General features: G+C 39.0%; 4 protein-coding genes across 5 annotated transcripts; 3 read left to right on the top strand and 1 right to left on the bottom strand.

Annotated features, from left to right (window-relative positions):
* The first annotated feature begins 9 nt into the window (after positions 1–9).
* On the top strand, positions 10–4,323 carry LOC135622571 (ras-related protein Rab7-like). Of its 2 annotated transcripts, XM_065124529.1 has the most exons (7): positions 10–264; positions 365–391; positions 516–615; positions 3,041–3,187; positions 3,270–3,350; positions 3,477–3,622; positions 4,039–4,323. In XM_065124529.1, exons 1-7 carry the CDS (start codon positions 212–214, stop codon positions 4,106–4,108), a joined length of 624 nt encoding a protein of 207 aa, XP_064980601.1. In that variant the 5' UTR covers positions 10–211; the 3' UTR covers positions 4,109–4,323. The 2 variants fall into 2 exon arrangements, with proteins under 2 accessions (XP_064980601.1, XP_064980602.1); XM_065124530.1 differs by lacking the exon at positions 516–615 and having other exon boundaries at positions 47–264; positions 365–431.
* A 520-nt stretch (positions 4,324–4,843) lies between these two features.
* On the top strand, positions 4,844–5,948 carry LOC135622570 (pathogen-related protein-like). The gene is made up of 3 exons (XM_065124528.1): positions 4,844–5,058; positions 5,131–5,562; positions 5,633–5,948. The coding sequence occupies exons 1-3, from the start codon at positions 4,930–4,932 to the stop codon at positions 5,789–5,791; spliced, it is 720 nt and encodes a 239-aa protein (XP_064980600.1). The 5' UTR covers positions 4,844–4,929; the 3' UTR covers positions 5,792–5,948.
* An 8,303-nt stretch (positions 5,949–14,251) lies between these two features.
* LOC135623389 (receptor-like protein 51) lies at positions 14,252–15,990 on the top strand. Its single transcript, XM_065126308.1, has one exon. The coding sequence runs from the start codon at positions 14,422–14,424 to the stop codon at positions 15,694–15,696; it is 1,275 nt and encodes a 424-aa protein (XP_064982380.1). The 5' UTR covers positions 14,252–14,421; the 3' UTR covers positions 15,697–15,990.
* A 420-nt stretch (positions 15,991–16,410) lies between these two features.
* LOC135622573 (cellulose synthase A catalytic subunit 4 [UDP-forming]-like) lies at positions 16,411–22,441 on the bottom strand. Its single transcript, XM_065124532.1, has 13 exons — positions 22,175–22,441; positions 21,898–21,977; positions 21,683–21,734; positions 21,416–21,551; positions 20,898–21,164; positions 20,046–20,391; positions 19,752–19,889; positions 19,076–19,201; positions 18,784–18,996; positions 18,439–18,688; positions 18,152–18,351; positions 17,341–17,694; positions 16,411–17,236 (listed from the first exon to the last, which is right to left on the bottom strand). The coding sequence occupies exons 1-13, from the start codon at positions 22,377–22,379 to the stop codon at positions 16,652–16,654; spliced, it is 2,952 nt and encodes a 983-aa protein (XP_064980604.1). The 5' UTR covers positions 22,380–22,441; the 3' UTR covers positions 16,411–16,651.
* Positions 22,442–22,824: the final 383 nt, after the last annotated feature.

Below are 22,824 nucleotides of genomic sequence, written 5' to 3' on the forward strand. Positions count from 1 at the left end.
TACCTTGGTAGACCTCTAGAAGTCGACGAGTATAAATAACTGGTCTCCGCCGTTTCTCCAAGTCTTTCCCCTTTCTTTGATCGATCCGCGTGGATCATTGTAGGGTTCCATCTCGTGGTTGTATACAGAACCCTAGATCGATACGCTTCGTAAGCCGGATTGATTCTTCTTGAGGCGAATCCGAAGTCTTCAGCTCCCGGGTCTAGGATCGATGGCCTCCCGCCGGAGAAAGCTTCTCAAAGTTATCATCCTCGGTGACAGCGGGTGTTGTTTCTTCTCTCTATTCCGTCCTTGATAAATAAATTATCACATAGTTACTATCTTTTGATGGTGATTCTGGTTTCCTTTGTTTTGCTTGTGACAGGGTTGGGAAGACGTCTCTAATGAATCAGTATCCACTGGCCATTGAAGTCATTGGTAGTTTGATTCTGGTGATGTGCCTCTTGTTTGTTTGCGTGGTATCTGTCTATGTTTCTTGGATTTGTTTGGGTTTGACCTTTAACTACGCTCGTTAGATATGTGAATCGAAAGTTTAGCATCCAGTACAAAGCTACAATCGGCGCCGATTTTTTGACCAAAGAGGTCCAGATTGATGACAGACTGTTCACGTTACAGGTAAGTCTTGGTCTTGCAACCGTGTTGCAATCAACCACTATGTTTTCTAGCGGGTAACAAGAGTAAGATCGGAAATACTCTTAACTCACTTTATCCAAGCAAGGGCGATGTTAGTTCTTAAAAATATTGCTTATTATTTTTTATAATTTACTGATTTCATCTTGCTTGGATCTTCATATTGTCTTCTCAGATAGAAAATCTAGAAAAGTACTTTTTCAGGCACCAAACTAGATTGAGCGCCACAGGGTGTCCGAGAAACAGAACCCTTTTATCCCATTTTATATCAATTTTGCTGTATTCTATGCGGAAAGTGCAGAATAGTATTACAGATTAAGTACACAAATATAATTCGTAGACAAGCCATAGAATGCTTGTGGCCATAGTAGGTTGTATCTTTTACGTTCTTACAGTCTTTATCATGGATATCTCATTCATTCATATGTTAAGAATACTGTTGACTGCCTCCTGAAAGACTGATCATGTTGGCTGCTATCCAATTTATCATATAATCTGAATATCTCATACATTACACGGTATGCTAATCTTGGGCTAAAATATTTGGACCATTGGCACCTGGGGGCATCATTGAAGAGAAAGGTGTTGTCTTTTCAGGTGTCGTCCAAGAGAAAAAAATTTGGGATTCAGGTCTGCTGTGTCACTATCTTGGAGCAAGTATAGAACCAGACTAAGTTCTTGGCCACTTGGCTGGTTCAAGCGGACTGGTTCAGCTGGTTTTATCCAATCTGATTTCATGGATGATCTAATTGTAAAATTGGACCTTATAGGGGTCCAATTCCCAGTTTTTTGTCCAGTCTGGTTCTGATAATACTAATACTAAAACCTGGACACTGATGAAGTTGCTGATCTTCTTTCTTAGAGAATCTTTCCTATTTATATATCAGTCTTTGAGACGTCTCAAATTTTTTACATACAAATAATCTCTTTGGGTATGACTTGTTATCGGTTCAAGATCATTGAAAACTTCTCTGTTACACACAGCTGTCTGATGCAAATTTATAGGCCAAATGTGTGTTTGCTGATGAAGTAAAGCTGTCATTTTATGGTATGACACTTAAGAATTTAGATGGCAGCTGCATCTTGATTATTTTGAGGGTTTGTTAAGATAAATTAATTTTAAGATTTGAAACGTGATTGATATTGGAATTTTGATGCTGAATTTAAGGAATACAAGCTTGCAAATATTCTTGTGGAGTTCACAACTATACATATTTTTCTTTTTGCTAATGAATCGAGGAACTGAATATCTTGCTGGTTAAATCATTTCTTGGCACCAACTATTATGTTACCGGTATGTGAGAATGATGTCTATGTTGTGCCTAATATCTGATGGCCTAACAACATGATTTTGTTGAGAAGGTGCTGTTGGAATGAAGTCTATGATAGTGATGAGAAATCACAAGTTGATTTTCTAACCCTCGCTATTTTTTAGGTTCAGTGACAAGTTTTTCTTTTGCCTAAACTATAAATAGTAAAAAATACACAATGTGTGTTGGATTAAATATAATGTATAACTTTCATAGTAAAGTTTTTAGATGAAAGTAAAACATGAATTAATAAATCTAACTAATGATACATTTTAAAATATTTTTAAATGAAAATAAAATATAAATTAGTATAAATAAATAATAATACATTCTTAATTAAATTAGTGCAACCTCAAGTAAAATATTTGCTAGTAATAATAATTTAGCTTTTCAAAAGCATATTAATGACATGAGCATTAATAATTAATGCTCTAGAATTAAATTATGAGATCATACTTCAAAGTTAACAAAATACTATTGTATAAGCCATAAAAGTACCCATAATTAGTGGTTTAAAGTTTACTTTAGAACAAGTACACATGTTTTCTTGTTTGAAATTCAGCACCTCTAGGAAGCCATAAGATCTTCAGTCCTCAAGTGACATCTCATGGACTTTTCCAAGTATCTCTTCCTCAATTGAGAGTTCATTAGTCATTTGAATCATTGCCTGCAGAGAATGTTCAAATTTCAAGCTTGATATGTACTCTCTGGGATTCAAATGAGGCTGCAATAATTATAAACTGATACTGAATCAAGCAAACTGTCGTTAATATCTCCAAACATCAGTATCCTTTCATAAGATTCATTTAATGATGTGATTGCTTGAAAATCTCAGTTGAAAGAACTTCTGTATTTATCTGTATGAAATGCCCATACAGGACATGACTTCTGAGTTATGGTGTTTTAGTTTTATATAAGCTTCCACCAATATATTGATTTTTTATTTAAGCTTCCACCAACACATTGACTTTCACATCATGCAATTCTTATCATAGACTTGTACAAGATTACCTCCTTGGTTTTCTATGCTAAGGATCCTCCATGCTGTATTTAGAAGGTCAAAATTTTAGACCATTCAATCTCATTCTTTGTCCCTTCAGATATGGGATACAGCTGGGCAGGAAAGGTTCCAAAGTCTTGGTGTCGCATTCTATCGTGGTGCAGATTGCTGTGTTCTTGTGTACGATGTTAATGTCATGAAATCATTTGATAACCTCAACAATTGGCGGGAGGAGTTTCTGATTCAGGTAGACAGTCTCTCATCCTGTGCCATCAATTTATATGACAAAGCTTGTGTCTGAATATTTTAATTTCTTTGTAATTGTTCAGGCAAGCCCCTCAGATCCGGAAAATTTCCCGTTCATAGTCTTAGGGAACAAGACAGATATTGATGGTGGAAATAGTCGAGTGGTAAAATATATTCTCTTTTATAATTTTTGCATTTTACATACTGATGAAGATATTAGCGCTATTTATTTGCTTCTTCATGCAAGTGGTTTATAGTGTTTGATCTCAACTTGACTGTTGATGTTTCAGGTCTCTGAGAAGAAGGCAAAGCACTGGTGCGCTTCGAAGGGTAATATCCCCTATTTTGAGACATCTGCCAAGGAGGGCATCAACGTGGAATCTGCTTTTGAGTGTATAGCCAAGATTGCTCTCAAGAATGAACCCGAGGACGACATGTAAGTTCTTTTTCATATTATTATTATTCTTTGTTCTAAGCTGAAACTTGAATTTGATTTTCGAAGCACATTTAAATTGTATTCCTAACAACACAGGCATTCTGAATCTTCAAGTTAATGTTGGGCTAGTCCTTGTCTTTATCGGCAATACTGAAGAGAACTGAGTTTTATTTTTTTTCCTTCTTTTTCAGTGATTCTTTCTACTTAGTTGTTTTCTGGTGTATGATTATGCACTCTTTCTTACGTTCTCTTAAATTGCCATTTATCGGTGTTGAAGCTACCTGCCACAACTTTGAGTTGCCATTTCTTAATCGAGGACACTTTTGATGCTATATTTAACCTCTTTTGTTACTTTTGATTCATTCTTTATTTGCTATTTTAATGTTGTAAAGAAGTTAATTTTATTGGTGTTGAAGTTACCTACCGGACACTATCGACGTGGCTAGTGGCGGTCGGCAGCAACGATCATCAGGATGTGAATGCTAGATAAAGAAAGACCACCGTAGTTACTTCTATGTGTTCTCAAGTAAAATAAATTCTAGATAGGTTTACGCGCATGCACGTTGTCTTCTGTATGAAGTCCGGGACAAATAATTCATACTAACCATTAATCAAGTTTCCTCTTTTATAGTGCTACATTGTTTCTTTGGATCAATAAAGTTGTACTGTCCTTCAATCAAAGCTTCCTTGTTTTGATGCTACATCGTGCCTTTTTATCAGTGAAGTGGTACATTTTCTCATTTTGTGCATTTCAATCCTGTCTTAATTGTAATTCTTTGTACTGAAAGTTGAAGAGGATCAACGATTGGTACTGAAAGGGAGGATAATGGAAGGAATGTCTTAATTGTAATTCTTTGAACTTTCCGATTTGACTGAAAACTCGACCCATACAATTTAACTCGATGGATTTCAAGTTGACTCACTTTAATTTATCCTAATCCCGCTGATCTGATTGTGTGTTTTATTCAGTTTCTATTTGACGAAATAGATAACTAACAACTGAAAAATAAATAGAAATTTATATAAAATAATCTTAATGATCGAAACTACTGGATTGACTTTTTCCAATTTTCTCCCACCAGTTATTTCGTCCCGTCACTTGGCCCACCTACGAGTCAAACACCTAACTCGACTTGGGTCGACAACCTCCTGCCGAACCAAGCCATGTAAGGCTCCAACAATAGGCGATCTCTTTGCTGCGCCTATATATTTAGATACATAGAGCTCCTCTCTCCGTCTCTGGCTTTCTGCCTCCCATCTCCATCTCCATCTCCGCTACACCTGAACGCCGTGTGCTACACGTGTAGATGGCCGTCGAGGGCGACAAATACAGATCTTACCTGGTCGGAGAGGGAGAGAAGGACACCCACTGGAGACACGGCGCCCCTCCCACCTACGATCTCGTTAACAAGCTCTTCGAAGAAGGAAGAACCACGGCACGTTAATCTCTCGCCTCCTCTGCTATCGTCTTCTTAACGACGAGCTTAACGATTCTTGTTCGGCGACAGGAGTGGCCCAAAGGGTCTCTGGAGGAGACGGTGCAGAACGCCATAAAGACATGGGAGATGGAGCTGTCGCACAAGACGCGGCTGGGGGACTTCAAGTCCATCAGCCCCGCCAAGTTCAAGTTCTTCGTCAACGGGAGGAAGGGGCTGACGGGGGAGGAGACGCTGGCGCTGGGGAGCTACAACGCCTTGCTCCAGACCTCCCTGCCGCCGGAGTTCCAGTACTACAAGGCCGACGCCGAGACCTTCGAGTCGTCACACGATGTGTTCCAGATGGCGTTCCCTCGTGGGTTCGCATGGGAGGTGCTCCGCGTGTACTCGGGGCCTCCGGCCATCGCGTTCAAGTACAGGCACTGGGGCTACATGGAGGGCCCTTACAAAGGTCATGCTCCCACCGGGGAGCTCGTTGAGTTCACCGGTGTGGCTGTTCTCAAGGTAACCATGCATCACAGTCTACACACGCTCTCTGTGTCTCTGTAGTTTTATGGTGTCCGTTCCCATGCAGGTGGACGAACAGTTGAGGGCGGAAGAGGTGGAGATCTATTACGACCCCGGCGAGCTGTTCGCAGGCCTTCTCAAGGGAGAGGTGATCTCCGGTGTTGATTCTGTGGACACCACAGCTTCGAAGCTTCAACCATGTCCTTTTCTCAAGGGCGATCCGTAAAGGAACACCTCGTTGTCTCGACGATGTGCGTAATGGTTATCTGTACTGTGTACTGCTCGAGTATTAAATAAGACTGTTCACGTTAAAATAAATGGTGAGTCAATCCATATGTAAACAAACATATTATCGTCAAATGCTTTCTAATTCTTTGCGATTATCTCTGAGAAATGTAAAGCATATATCGGTGCCAATCTGTTTCTCACGAATGCGTGCAGAAACGGAAGGTGTGAACCGATCGACACCATTTCGGCATCGACCACTGACTGCTTCGCCGGTCATGCGTAGCGTTTTCGGAGGTGGGCGTGCCGTCATCGGTCGATCTTTCTGCCTTCTTTCGTCATCGCTGGCGTGTGGCCTCCGAATCGTTGGCCCACTTCGATTTGGCTGTCGTCGGCTTCATGGCAGGGGGAGGAGGAGGAGCTGCGACGTCTCCGTCGTACTTGCCGTGCGTTCCGTTTCTTGGAAATTGAGAGCCGCTTGAGATAACGTTGCGGCCATTCGGTACACAAACTCGTATGAGCAGATATTTGGGCGGATATGTGGATCATGACATCATGGAAGAAAGGGGTCTCATTCAATCCATATCTATTAGGATTGAAGTCAATTCCTCAATGCCAACTAAAAGATTTACCAAAAGTGAAAAAGAAGAAAACTAGCAGTGCGTGTCTATACAAGTTTTCATTAAGACGTGTAAAGAAGTCACGACGAAAAATTTGTCCAAATATATAAATTACTTAATAAAAGAAAATTGATGAATAGTCTTACCCAATAGGATCTCAACACGTGGAGTCCGATCTACTAAAAAATAAATTTTTTATTAGTATGTCAAATATTTTGAATCTTCCCCGATCTCTTATTATTTGACTTGGACAAAGACTAGACTAACTTGCGTGTCGAAAGGATTCTCATTAGATATATCTTATCATGAGTCTAGACAATTTTAACGTAGATCAGACCTTATTAGAATCCTCACCAAATTCAAGAAAAGAAAACTTGCTCATTCTTATATAAGTCCTCGAATGAGTTTTGATTAGATGCCTCGATTCGAATGTGAATCAATTTCAAACATGATAAGATTTGGGGAAAGAAAAAGAACAAATCATACTACAACAAAAAAATAACCTTTTGTTACGGACTGAAGTTATCACTAAAAGATTTAGTGATGGTGTGAGCTGTTGCAACTTCTATCCTTAATTTTGTAGCTAATATATTCAAATTCTGTCATTAAAAATAAATAAATTGATAAAGTAATATTTGTGAAAAATATTTGGTGATGGATAACTCTGTTAATGTTTCGATGAAAAAATTCAGTGACAACTTAGATTTGTCACTAAAAATAGAAAAGGATGATGAATCTATCGTTAATACTTAAATGTATCACTAAATGAAAAGGGTGACGAACCTATCACTAATATTTAAATCTATCACTAAACGAAAAGGGTGATGAATCTATCGCCAATACTTGAATATGTCACTGAATGAAAAGGTTGGTGAATTTATCAATAATAATTTTCTCGACGATCTCTCGATTTTACATCTATGCCAAAATGTTTAATAACACAAAATTCCACATCAATATTAAAAATAATACAATCACAAAGTCCATATCATTTTGTCTAAGAGTAATACTAAAATTCATACAATTACAATGTCCACATCATATTTAAGATTAAAAAGCTACACACTTTTTTCATTTTTCAGCAATCACTCCTATATTCTACATGATATCATAATTATACAATTCAATAAAGATAAATTATCATAAAACAATAAATAGATGTACAAAGAATCAACACTTCAATGTCTTCTTCAATATGATTATCAAACATATGATAATTTTAATTATTTAAAAGGATAAGTGATCAGAAAAGCTTCAAATTCAAAAGTAAAATAAATCAAGACTAGACTATGATCACTAAATGCCAATCAAGGCTATTTGAATCTATCATTTAATTTAAACTTTTGCGCCATGCCAACCACCATAACTTCCCAACAATACTATTGAATGCTATCACATACGTAGTATGGAGGCTACGATAAGTACTTCACAACAAGAATTTGGACATCAAGTGGGCGGGCGACATGCCTTTTCCACGGTTCAATCTCAATATGTGACATCATTCGCTAATCACTTCGAGTCAAGAAAATAACGAAATGAATGTCAAGAAAATAAAATTATAGAATGTAGTCGATTAATTGGCGAGCAACAGAAGCAGAACTACTTATTGATGATTACCACACAAAATGCCTAAAACAATATCTAAATCATGGATGAAGTCAATGGGATTGGACAGAGGAAGTTTTGAAGAACTAAAATGGCATTTCAAATGCAAACGCTGAACCAAAAAGTGAAGAGAATTGACTGAAAGTTCCATATGGCATCACAAATTCCTGCCAAAAAAAAAAAGGAAAAAAATAGAGAACATATGTGCCAAAGGATTCAGATGGATCGTTACAAATTGAGAGAATCCTGAAATAGTTAAACCGATAAGTATTCATAGGTCAATAAATTATATATATATATGCAAGATAAGTACACTCATTAGATTCTTATAAATCAATCTTAATCTTATTCATTTTCGATGTGAAACTAATCGAGGTTTTACGATATCAAATGCTCGTGAGATGATAAAAGGTGAAGAAGTTTAAATGTTAGCAATGAAAGTAAAAAAAACGTACTAAATAAATATCAAGGTGATGATGAGCAAATTAGATAGTTCAATCGTAGAGTCATAAACGTGTTTAGTGTTTAGGAGCTGACCTACATAATATTAATATTTGGAGATGATTCCAATATTAATTATTGCATGAAGAAAATGAAGCTCATGCAAACAAAAGTAGAGAGAAGCGGGTAAAAGAAGTGCCACTATAGAATAAACTCAGAAATAAAAACTAAACAGTTTTAAGTTGCTTTGAACTGAAAACAACCATATAAATGTTGATGGCAAAATATCAGGACTGCATATGACCTTCAGATGAAGATGAAGATGAAGTCATGTGAGAACAAGTTCATCTATCATTCACATTCTTAGTTTATCCTAAATCTACATAGAAATTACTCCAGTTGGCTAATAAAAATGTATTTGAACACACACACACACACACAGCTTATCATATTCCAGATTACGGAGTTGTTTATAGTTAGTAAACCTGCTGTTTTCATGTTGCTTATTAAATGACCAGACCTACAACCAAATGACATTATAGTAACTGCACCTTAAGATAGCTTATATGGAGATACATATGTAAGCATAAAATCTGTGATATAATATATGTAATATGAAAAAAATATATGTTCGAATTAAAATTAAATAATATTAGATCGATTTTTATAATGTATACCTTTTGATATCATCTAAAAGGGATCTCTATACGAACTGAGTATCATCTTTAGATTCAAAACCGTTATCAATTTGTAAGGAGAATTAGATTCTCGTTCTCCTTAGATTGTTGGTTTAAGGAGATTGAGTGAGAAACTATAATCTCTTAAACTTATCCTCTTTGAGATGCGTTGTTTAACCTTTAGAAGTGAAAGCAAAAAGTCTATGATAGGTTATTATAAGAGTTCCTCCCATCTCCTAAAGAATCATAATATCTATCATCAAAATCTAATTAATTCTATTATATATCTTATTTAGTTATAAAAGATCACATAATCTAACAATAGAATTCTTCATCTGGCGTGGCTTAAATAAGAGAAGATACTGTGACACATTTTTCGACATAAAATGATAAGTGAATGAAAAGAACAGCCGAAGATAATTTCAAGTATATATATATATATATATAATTTTTGGATGTTTGAGAATCTAATTAAGACTACCATGTAGAGGGTAGAAAAGAAGCTTCTCAATAACTTACCGAAATCCCTATTCATGGCTTGTAAAAATCAACAGCACCATGGAATAAAAACTCGAGAACAAAGAAACTTAACATGCTATGAATTTATAGGAGAAGAGAGAATCTATCGCACTATAATTTATAGTGTAAAGGCAAAGAGTAACATGGCATGCCTACTAATGTGGTTGGTGATGGCCTCTTTTTCATCCCTTTTATCATCTTTTATTGACCTTCACCAATCAGCAACGAACCATCATTCCACAGCCTCTCTCTCTCTCTCTCTCTCTCACAAGAAACGGAAATCAAGAAGACAGCTCCACGCACATGTACAAACTCAGCGCACTCGTGTCGATTCCGACCGGGGAACGTACCTCGTGATTAGGGCAGTACTCGACGTGCTTGTTCCGATCGCGGGAGAGAGTATCGCGGTCATGGGCGAGGAGGGTGAGGGTGAGCTCGTTAGATGTGTCTTTGCTGTTGGAGCTGGGATGGTGATTCGGTTCCATTCGAGGTTGAAGTTTCGAGTTAGTCTTATTTTAGGTCACTATTTATATAGTGTCGAATTTATAAAATTAGGTTGGAGACATTCTCGACAAATGTCTATACAAAAATTAAGTCAATTCTTAAGTTCGTTCCGATCAGATCGATCAACTAATGTTGAAGTGAAATAGTCAATGTATAGAATGCTTATCTTGAGATCCCTTTTATAATAAGTAGTTCGAGAACTATTACATCTTAGATTATTAGGTGTGAGAAGAGATCGTGAGATATTTTTAGCAAGAGTATGGTATGATGTTTGTCACTCCAGAAACCATATCATTTGATCGTACTTATCACGAGGTTGGATGATCGAGCATTTACGTGTTCTCGAATTCAATCGTCACTTGTTGGCCAAACATGATTGACAAGTGGCTAGGATGGTTTACTTGTCAGTCACATTTGAACTTACGTGTTTGTTATGTCATCATTTTCCCATCATTAGAGTTGCATCGATTGGATTAGATCAAACGTAACAACTGACATGATCGTCAGAGGGGAATTTATCGAGAATGCCCTTGACTCAGGAACCCCTCGACCTAGTTTTACAAGTTTAATGTTTTACGAACAATGATTTGGAGTGAGATTGATTTCGAACGAATCTCGATTGGATTCGAATTATTATCCCAAGTCGAACAATCAGAATCTGCACTACGTATCTTGAGTTATATAATTTTCGTATGTTATTTTTGATATTAAATGATATCAGTAAAAAAGTGATTAAATAACTTTTATTTTAAATTTTGATTATATGAATTGGAAGCTGATTTGGAGTTCCTTTCCATATTTGTTAGTCTCAGTTCTAATTTAAATCTTTATCCGACTCTAAAACTAAGTTGGGAGTGTACCCAACCAATAACCAATCAATGTTAATCAAATGCTTAAGTCAGGTTAGGATTGGACTGTTCGGATGAGAAACACGTCTCTCTTTTACAGCAGGCAATTATCGAGAGCGGTTATGCACTGCTCTCAAGCTTAACTGTAGTATGAGAAATAACTATGGTCGATTTAACTTAGCTATGATAGCGAGGTGTCGTAATGATAAGATGGTGACCAGATCATTATTCCTACGTCAATAATAAACCTATATTAATCATTATAAGGAACAGTAATGATGAGTATCTTAATTTTTTTTGGATGAACTTTAAAATCTATAATAAAATATTATATGTATATACATACAAACTCCCATTAAATAAATGTATGGTATGATGCACACACGACATATTATGGCATTAGCAAAAACAAAAATCATTCGATTACAACTTCGCTAAGATTTACCTTTTTATTGAAATAAATGGTGATAGGGACACACAAACTTTCTCGACAGAAGATAAAATGTATTATAATGTTAATCAAATGTGCATTAACAAGACAGAAGATAAAAGGTATTATAATGTCATATCATTATTCATTATTTGTGCATTGTGGGGTCTCCCAAATCTCGACACTCGCCACATTTATATGACTCTGATTTCACCCCATCATATCATATCCAATAAGTAACATTAATTCTAGAATGATAAAGTTGGAAGAAGAGTTCTTTTAAGTTTGATGATGGACCATCGTCTCTTCGATTCCAAGTGACTATGATGATGTGTGTAATGAGATATTATGTTTCTTAGACGTGCAATCGGTATCCAAAATTAATCGAGATCTAATTTTAAATTTATTTTAGATTGAGATATCGGAACGGTGCTAAGAACATATAAAATCTATGTCTAAGACGTGATCAATAATAACTTCCGATGATCTCTCGGTAATGTTCCAACGGACTTCCAATAAGCTCCTAGACTTCACGATGATTTTCTTGTCGAGTTCCGATGAACTTCTTTAGCTAGCTCCTAGACTTCTCGATCAATTTCGACAAAACTTCCGTCGAACTCTTGAACTCTCAACAAAATCTCGATTTTGACTCTAGCTCTTCGTTTTGTTTTATGCTTTGATAGTTATCGTAGTTAATCATGCACACATATTTCAACATATAAATTTGATCAAATATTTTATTAATTAATTTTATTTTCAAGATATGATATTCAATAGAAGAATCGGGAACCGATACTAGGATCATATAAAATCTTTGTGCAAGATGTGATCAATAATAACTTAAGCTAGTATGAGTTTTAAGAATTCAGTTAAATGATAAAGGTTAAGATAGCATTAATGCCAAAAACGATTAGAATCGTTGATGTTGTGATTATGAAATAACAATTTCGAGTGAGTTAGTCACTCAATCAATAATATGTGATCGATTCCATGAAGTCTTAGTTAGCATCCCTATCGATACCACATTATCGCCCTTAAGCATCCCTACCGATACCAGATTACCAACCTTATGGGTTTAAGTCATTCTTCACATGTCAGAATGAGCAGCTGTCCACATGTCATGTCTTTCATATCATTTAACGCATATAGAATTTGGTAAAATCATGAGTGCGTATTAGAAAAAACACATCATTTAAGAAATAATTTATGTTTTTTATTTTAATAAAAAGATCCATATAACTTATGGTTGTCAAAGTTTGATATATATTTCCTACTCTCATAATACTTAAAGTTTTTATAATTATTAGAAATCTCTTTTTTCAGGTCTCTCTTAACGCCATCTAATCTCCTGAAATTTTCACCCTTTTTATTTATTTATTTCATTGACTACTAAATTAAATATTTATGTGATGTGATATGGGTTTATTATATGGATGTGTACTATGCATAACCTAATATCTCATGCCTATTATTGGACGCCATTTTAAAGGGAGGAAAGAATTCTACTTCATAAGAATAGGATTCACAGTAGTGATTGGATTTGGATTTGCTACTTCAGCCAGTATTCCTATCTCTCTCTCTCTCTCTCTCTCCCTACGCTTTCAATCTAAAATCAAAATTTTATGTTCATGTTCAAATTTAAAAGGGAATGTTAATTCACATCTCATGCAAATTTTCTCCCAAATCTACTTGAATCCGACTATCACTAACTCTACTATCAGGGTTTCGATTCTACAAAATATGAACTCGGATCGGAACTAAATTAATTTTAATTTCAAATTGAAATCATCTATTTTTATTTTTTTTAAAAATACTCCTCAATTAGTCATTTATTGATCTTTTAGATTTTTTTATTCGATTTGAACGAAAGGTTTTGGTTCTTGATCGATTCGATCCCGATCCGAATCGAGTAGTGATCCGATATAATTAGCGATTTCTATTTTGATTTTTAAGATACCTTTCAATTAACCATTTATTGATCATTTGTAATTTTTTTTTGAATCGAAATCAAAGGTTTTGATTCTTGATCGATTCCATTCTCAAATTATATGAGGAAATTTCTTATTCTATTGAGGAAAATCCTCTAATCTGTTAAGAGAAATCCTATAATATGTTAACGAAAATCTTCTGTCATAACCTCTATAAATATAAGAGAGACACATGAATATAATCAAGCTTCTTCACTTCTTTAATATCTTTAATAATTATTTTTATCTTTTATTATTATTTTTAGAATGAGGATTCCAACATAGATTTTGATGCAAGCGTTTGTTTTTGTGATTCAAGCAAAAAACAAAAAAAAGATTTGCGGGCAGAGGAAGAACTCAGCTGGCTTCATCATTAAACACATCAACCTCCATTTAAAGAAGGAAGAAATCGGCGGGCCTTTCATGATGTTGCTCCCAACAACAACAGCTGCACTCAACAACATGATGTGTAAAGCGATTCACACGGCTGTCTGTGCACAACACATATGAGCACGAAAACAATTAAAGAGATCACACAACAATATTACTAATATATTATTATTATTATTATTATTATTATTATTATTATTATTATTGTTTTTGTCACACTCACTAATTCCCGAAAAATCTTTATATATATATATATATATATATTAATCCTATATTAATTTGGTTCGTTGATTGGATCGACTCGTAACTCATCAAACCTCCAACTTCTGGAGAGAGTTATATATCCCAAACGCAAGCGGAAAGCTGCGGACGTCCCTCTCGAGGTTGCACCGCAGCCCGTCAATGGACGGCAAAGATTCATCAATCAGCTAATGATCAACGATTGCGGCATCACATTTGGGTCCCGTCCGCTATTCAATACGATCGAGCCTCTAAAACCAACATAATTTTGTTTCATTTTGTTTTGTTGGGAGAAAAAGGCAACGGTCTTTTCGCTTCAGTCATCTCTCTCTCTCTCTCTCACGGACACACATACTGTGAGACTCTCGCCTTCTCTCTCTGTGAGCTAAAATGGATCGTTGCTCGGCAGCTCTTTCCATAGTGCTCGCCCTGCTCTCGGCCTACACTTGGACAGGCGGCGATGCTGCCCCACCGTCCCCGTCGCCGACCGCCGCGCACGGCTCCACGCTCGACCCCCGCCAGCTCACGGCGCTCCAGTCCATGGGGTTTCCCACCGTCGGCGACCCATGCGCCGCCCCCTCCCCCCGCGACAACGCCACCGCCTGCGACGACGATGCCCCCTTCCGTCACCTCGTCTCCCTCCGCCTCGCCAACTGCTCCCCGGACCTCGACCTCACCACCACCGCTCTCCATGCCCTCTCCACCCTCCGCTCCCTCGCCTTCCTCCGCTGCCCCATCCCCGCCCCGAGGCACTTCCCGAGCGACCTCGTCGCCTCTCTTCGCTCCTTCTCCTGCGCCGCGTCCCTCCGCCGCCTTACCGGCGTCTGGCTCTCTCGCCTCCAGAACCTCACCGACCTCACCGTCATCGGCGTTCCCGTGGCCGCCAGCGGCCCTGCCATCATCCTCTCTCACATGCGCCACCTCCGTTCCGCCAGCATCGCCTCCACGAACCTCTCCGGCAGCGTCCCCCACCACTGGCACGCTCTCGACCTCGTCCACCTCAACCTTTCCTCCAACCACCTCAAGGGCCCCGTCCCGAGCTCCATCTCCGTGCTTGGCTCCCTCCAGACCCTCGACCTCAGCTCCAATGCGCTCACCGGAACCCTCCCCGACTCCATCGGCGACCTCGCCGCCCTCAAAAGCGCATCTTTCGCCCACAATTCGCTGTCCGGACCCATCCCCGTCTCAATGTCGCAGCTCACGCTGCTCGTCCACCTGGATCTGAGCTCGAATCAGTTCAACGGAAGCATTCCAAGGTCCCTATCCAAGTTGAAAGGCTTAAAGTTCCTGAACTTAGAGAACAACAACTTCCAGGGAGTGCTCCCCTTCGATGCGTCCTTCCTGCAAAAGCTCGAGGTCTTTAAGGTGGGCGGCAACAGCAACCTCTGCTACAACCACAGTCTGCTTTCTCACAAGCTCAAGCTCGGCATCGCCCCCTGCGACAAGTACGGGTTGCCAGTGTCGCCGCCCCCGGACCGCTCCACTCGGGCGGACACGTCTGACTACTCCGACAACGGCGGCGGCGACGACGTAGTTGCAGATAGAAAGAGCAGCGGCGGAGGCCACCACGGGCCGAGCAAGCTTGTGCTTGGGGTGGCCATTGGGCTGTCCTGCTTTGTTTTCTTGGTCATCTTCCTCGTCTGCCTCTCCAAGCTATGCGGCTGAAAGCACAAGAACGTCGATCTCGGGAGCAAACTTTCCTCGTTATTTACGAGTCTTTTCAATCTAATTCACCGAAGGTCGAAAAAGAAGATGTCTTTGTCGATGGTGAGAGTTTTGGAAGGAGATGTTAGCTGGAGCACATGTTTGCCACATAGATTTGTTTCCTGTTTGCAGATTCGTTGCACTTCCTGAGTTAATGAGGCGAACTGCTGGAGTTGTCCTTTCCAGTGTTTATCACTACATTTTGGTGCTTGCAACTATTTATAACAATTTGCTTTCTTCCTCCTTGTTGTTCAACATGGGTTGTATGTGTGTCAGTGACATGGGTTCCTACATGATGCTGCACTCATTTATTTGCTCTGCCTTCCAAACTGAAGCTGCCGTTGGACACAAAAGGATGATTTCTTGTGGCCATATGCTTCCTGCGAGTACATTGATGCTTCCGAACACTGATAGGATTCAGATTCATGGAATCGATTACATGATCGGTGTGTCGTTACTTGCCTGCCTGCACTATGTTTTCCTGCTCCGCTGCCACTGTTTATGACTACGAGAAAGTGGACGGGGAACGAGGGGGGTCTCTCAAGGTGCCTTCTTTTGGGCCAAAAAAAGATGTGTTGGGCAGAGGCAAAAAAGAATGGATTTTTAATGTGTCTTGCTTGATTCGAGATATCAACTCAGTAAAGATGAACTTTAATCATCAAGTCCTGTTCGACATTAAACTAAAATTTCCTTTTTGTTTTGAAATGACATTCTCAAACCTTGATCCTTACGCATAATGATACGAATCCAAAGTAGATAGATTCTGAACAAACAAAACAAAATTTATACACCGTAACACAATAGAATTCAAGAAGAGGAGGCAGTCTCCATAAGTCTTCTTCTTTATACCTCATCCTCGATAGTGTATGTGTTCGAGAAGAGGCATGTTTTTTTGTGAGGTTGCAGGTAGCGAAGACTAGCAGTCGATGGAAGTGCAGGTTGCGGACTTGGTGCCATCCGTGTCGTTTATAAACGGATCGATCTTGACCCACAAAAGTGAGAAAACGGAAGCCAGTAGCACTGACCACAGCACCACGATGGTCGGTGTCCGGTTCTGCCTTCCCATGAGACCTTTGAGGAAGGGATACAGATGGAGTATCACCCACAGCGCAAAGAACACTTTCCCAAAGAGCGGGCCCCAAGCTTCGTACCCGCTGTTGAGTGCATCCGAAAACCCAGCAACTACGCCGACAAAGTTGACGACTAGGATCGTGGTCGGAGGTATCAACACAGTCGTCCACTTGAACACGTAGAGCTCCCCGAAGTCGGCATCGTCGGTGGCTTTGGCGGTCACGGTGAAGTTGGTGTCGATGCCCGCCAGCATCTTTAGAAATCCTTGGAAAACAGCAAAGAGATGTGCCGAGACGCCTCCGATCACCCAGAACTGCTCGTTTCGCCACCAGTCCTCGATGCCCACACCACTCCACCGCAGCTCGAGAACGCTGGTCAGGATGATGGAGATGAATAGACCAAGAAACCACACACTTGCAATGTTGGAAAGCTGAATGGAAAAAGGGAGAAGACAAACTGTTAGTATCATCGTCTTCAAAATATGTGAAATTGAAGGTAAAAAATAAAAAAAAAATAAAATGAAGGGTGCATTACCGTAGGAATGATGAACTTTCCGGTAAGCAGACAGATGGCCGGTAAAGAGCAGTAAGCGATGAGTGGAAGCGATGTAAATGGATAGATAATGGTGTTTATATAAGCCAATCTTTGAAGCCATTTAAGACGGCCACCTCCGTATCCGTACCAAAGGGGGCAATGCCGGCTAAGGAAGATCTCGACGGAGCCGAGAGCCCAACGAAGAACCTGATGCAAACGATCGGAGAGGTTGATAGGGGCAGATCCTTTGAAAGCGGGCCTTGTAGGCATGCAATAGATTGACCTCCAGCCACGGCAGTGCATCTTGAACCCTGTTAGAATATCTTCTGTGACGGATCCATATATCCACCCAATCTGCTCAAACATAGGTTATAAGAATGTCATTTACCAACATTCAAATATAAAGCCGCGCGTATATAATATATAAAATCAGTCTATATTTATATGGATGATTTATGAAATCGAATTTTATTTGATTCAACTAAAAGAATGTTAAATATAAACTGCAAGATTTTTTGGTCGGTATGTTGTTGCCTCCACCCAATCTGAACTCCACACACATACTACATGCTTCAAGTAGGAGGATCTGGTTTACAAGATTGGTTCACCTAAATGCTCCTTAAAATAAACCTACATGAATCCTCCTACCATGGGACTTATGACAATATTAAGAGAATCTGCCTGTCTTTAGGTTATTCATTTTGATTTGGTACATAAACAAATAAATCTTTCGGAATTTAAAAAAAAAATTTAAAAATGCAGCAAAAAAGAGAATAATGCAAAAAAAAAAAAAAAAAAAAAAAAAACTCACCTCCTTTCCCCATTCTGTTTTCTCCTCGTATCCGCAGCTAATGACATGAATTGCTTCTTGGATCAAAGTCGACGGATTTGCAGATTCGGGCACCCCTCCATTCTCCATTAGCGTGGATTCAATGAAAACTGAAGACTGCCCAAAGGTCTTCTCAAAGCTCATTTGGGAGATCAACAAGGACCTTTCATATTCATCGTAATCTGCATGCATGAAGTAGCCATAGACCATATAATGAAGAGGAGAAAAAGGTCCAACTTTTCAACACAACCGCAGTACAATGCACTTACTCTCGATTTCTCTTAGGTTAAATATGGCAGAATTGAGGTCTTCACGCCTAGCGTCTCGATAAATATCATTCTGATTCTCTGAAGCTTTCTTGGAACGACGGCAACAACAGCAGCATGAAGAACAAAATGAAGACTTGGGTAAAACTGGCAAAGATAGTGGCCCGTACCCATATAGTGCTTGCCTATTGAAAACACAACCAGTTCCCACATAAACTGGTCCTTGGATTCCATCAAGCCCTTTCATGTTTACCTATATATATATATATATATATATATATAAAGCTTCATCAGAGACTAAAATCACTGGCAATCGCTAATAGTAGGGTTCTATTTTTTAATGCTTACATCAAAGAAGACAATATTTCTATTTGCATATCGATCACTCCGATCTATACCATCAAATCTCTGAGGGAATTGAATATAACAAACATCTCTACAAACTTGTGGATCCATCATGAAACACATTGCTTCACGGACTGCTTTGCTGTTGTTGACATAGTGATCACAATCAAGATTAAGAATATAGGGAGCATTTGTAAGGATTGCAGAGACCCGAACCTGTAAGATTTGAGTATTTGGTGAAAATGACATCAAAGTGTAAACAAATTGTTGTTAATTAATTGATAAAGTAGTCTACCAGAGCATTCATAGCCCCAGCTTTTTTATGATGCTGATATCCAGGTCTCTTCTCTCTTGAAACATAAACTAGCCGAGGAAGTTCATTTCCTTCTATGTCATGAGCACCACTACGTCCAAGGAAAACCTGTCAATAGTATGTAGACAGATCGAAAATCGAATACTTTAGCAACTTTCTGAACTTTATACAATAACTAACATCATAATCTAATAAAATTATGAAGAACTGCACCCTAGTAGCTAACCGACGGATGATTTCTTCGAACCTACCATGATACAAAGAGGTTATATACAACAACAAGGTCGTAAACAAAATAAGTAATGTCCCATCATCTGGAACTTCTCAAAACATTAAAAAAAAGTAGATAATTAAGTATTGAATCACCATTAGAACCTATTGACTAGCTTTAAAACAGTATCAAAACCGGTCGTGAATATATCGAGTATATCCTGAGTAGTGGTATAACAAACAGGTGAAGATCTGATACATCTAGTCAAAGTAAATATGACAAAGAAAAGGACATGCTCTGGATGTAATCAGCAAAGCCTCCTATGATTTTTCCCAAGAACCTCTGAGGGAAAACTATAAACACATGCATAGATGTCAATAAGATAATCAACACTCATCCATTTTGATGTCCAATGTTAAGTAATTTCATCAAAAGAAAGTGACAAACCTGAATCATGCCGGGGTGGTCACGTGGATTGTTTCCTGGCCATGGTGTTCCATCTTGCATGATCCAGCCTTCTTCAGGTGTTTTTTGAGCCTTGGCAACTAAAGCATTTATCCTCACTTTATACTCTTCATAGTCTCTCTGGAAGAATAAAATCATTAGTTCGCCATTTCATTCCTCTAAATTGTTGTGTTTTATCTTCTATATAATTTAAAGCCTTCAACAAGAACATTCATCAAATTTGATAGATTGCAAAATATCTCCAAGAATTCTCTTAGCACTCCACAGAATACTTACCTTCATTGCTCTCCGCTCCTTGACAAAAGATGGCTGTATTTTATCTTTCAAATAATCAATCCTCTGAGAAAAATAGAACTCAGGTGCTCGTGGTTCGATTGAATGCTTCTTACAGAATGGGACCCACTTTCTAGCAAACTCCGCAGTTTCAGCCAGAGATTCGAAAGTGAGCATGGCTGATCCATCATCAGATACATAGCAAGAAACTTTATCAACAGGATAGTCTACAGAGAGAATTGAAAGCACAGTGTTGCCAGTAATCAATGGTGGTTCTTTTAGTGGATCAACAGTACTGACAAAAAAGTCTACAGCAGCCAGCTGAGAGTCTTCACCTTCCCTTTCATATCTGGAAATTGGATATTGAAGTCAACTTTTCTAGTGTTTATATAATAGCTTGTTATTCTTATCTTCTATTTAGATCCACTACTTTGTCGAATGGTAAACAGAAAAATTTGAAGTTCAAAATTCTGTAACTAATACAAGCAACAGAACCTGACATAAAATTCAGTTACAAAGAAAGAAATAAATAGTTAAAACATATGGAGAAAATGACAACAAATGCTATTTTGGATTAGAAAAAAAAGGGAAGAGTTCTATATACACTAGAAAAAATATATATCTTACTGAATTCACGCAACAATGATAATGAAAAATATTTTCCTGCAAAAAATCTGTGTCAAGGTCATCATGTTTTATTCGTGAAGATATTGTTATCAAAGGATTTTGGCCAGTATCGCTTCTACAAATTCTAGAATTTACTTCTCACATGATCTTTAAAAGGTTGTCCTGCCAGAACATATAGGAGAATGTATGACAATTTGCAACATATGTAACCCATTACATAAAACATACCTTGCAGATAGCCTGTTGATGTATGTCTCTCTATTGATAGGCGACCACTTGGGAAATTGATCCAATACCCAAGAGACCGCAAACCATATCTCGCATATAACTGATGTTAGCCACAGACCATAAGCGCTATTAACGGGATTGGTTATCCTATAATTGAAGAAAAGCCCAAGAACTATCAATCTCATAATGATCACAGCTCTATATGGAGTCAGCTTATTAGGTGATATCGGAATGATTCTTGAAAGTGGCTGTCCAGCTTCTAGAGGTCTGCACATGACCAAATCAGAGTGAACAATATTGTTATTCCAAACCAGGAAGAGAAATACATGAAATGTAGGCTACAAACATGTCAAGGAACTCTGATTTGTCATGAAATGTAGGCTACCGTCATGTACCTTTTAACTAGTCATTAAGAAGTTTACAACCAGCAAGGAACTCCAGTATATCCAATACTGGAAAATATGTTCCTAAGCTCTATTCATGAAATTTAACTTTCTTTAAGAAAATCTTGTCCTTACTCTGAATTTTCCATCTGCTGTTCTACTGGAATTTGAGCTTTCTCAGACTTCTTTGGAGCTTTCTTCTTCTTCTTTTTCTCCATCCAACTGTCCACTCTGTTCTTCCATAATGGATTCCCAGATTCACCATTTGTCTCTGAAGAAGGAGAAGATCAACAAGAAAGAAAGCACATGGGTTAAGTGAAATGAGTGAGAGTGCAGCAGAATTGAACTGCTATGCAAAACTGAACTATCAACCCTAAACATAACAATTTAAGAGAAAAATACCACTTTCAACAATGGAGAGACTACTCAAGCTTCTAACATGGCCTCCATTTTCCTGTGACAATTACAAAATACAGAAGCGTCTGGTAAATTATGTAATTACATTGAAGTCGACAACCAAGATAACTCAATAATGTCTTTAAGTTTCAGCCAATAAAATCCAAAACGATGTCGAACACATGGAATAACATATCAATTGGAAACGAAGAAAAACCTACCTGATGATCATGGAGATAGGCTGCAGTTCTCAATCTGACACCCGAATCCCCGTGATCGGTGCTCTCCTGACTCACCTTTTCTGCAATGTTTATGTAACTCCATGAATCAATGTTGATCAAATTTGTCTACCTTAGTTCCTAAGGAAAAATATTAAACCGCTAAATGAAAGAGAAGCAATCGATCACTCCTTTCACCACGCTCGCTAAAGCAACATTCCACCTATTTACATGAAATATTCTAAAGGAACAAGCACAGGGAAACAGCGAGAAAGCGAACCCGTCACGTTGCGAACGTAGGGCTCCCCACAGTGAAGGCAGCTATCACGCCCCTTCCTGATCTCGTCCTCGAGGCAGGCGGCGCAGAGGGGGTAGTTGCAATTATTGCAAGCCACAAAGACCTCCTCCTCCTCCTCCTTGGCCGAGGACGAGAAGCCCACGGGCTCACCGCAGGCGCCGCAGAGGGGAACTCCGGACTCCGTCATCTTCCCCTACTCCTCGGCTCAAGCAGACTCCTCCTCCGCCGCCGCCGAAGTGGTGGGCGATTCTCGAGGAGAGGGGTCGTTTTAAGAGGGGTGGACAGGGAGAGGGGTTGGGGCGTCGGCATCGGCATCGGCAGGTGGAAGGAAAGAATGGAAGCAAAGATTGCTTTCGTGGTGTTGGGTGGTCGATTCGCTCTGAGATCGTCTTCGATTTCTCCTCTGCTTTGGGGTGTGGAGATGATGGAAGACGGGGGTTGCTGCGTTCTGAAGGGAGAACGGTGTCCGTCTCCAACCGCAAGAGGGGAGTCGTTACGACGTCCGGGTGGGTGGGTCCGGTCCGGTTTGGTTCGACTCTGGTGAGGCCAAACCCGAGTCGGCAAAACGTTGATAGCGGGTCGGATTTGTTTCGTTTAGTCCGATACATAGTATCCGTTAATCAGTCTCTGAT

Source organism: Musa acuminata, chromosome BXJ2-9, assembly GCF_036884655.1.
Source record: "Musa acuminata AAA Group cultivar baxijiao chromosome BXJ2-9, Cavendish_Baxijiao_AAA, whole genome shotgun sequence".
Classification (NCBI taxonomy): Eukaryota; Viridiplantae; Streptophyta; class Magnoliopsida; order Zingiberales; family Musaceae; genus Musa; species Musa acuminata.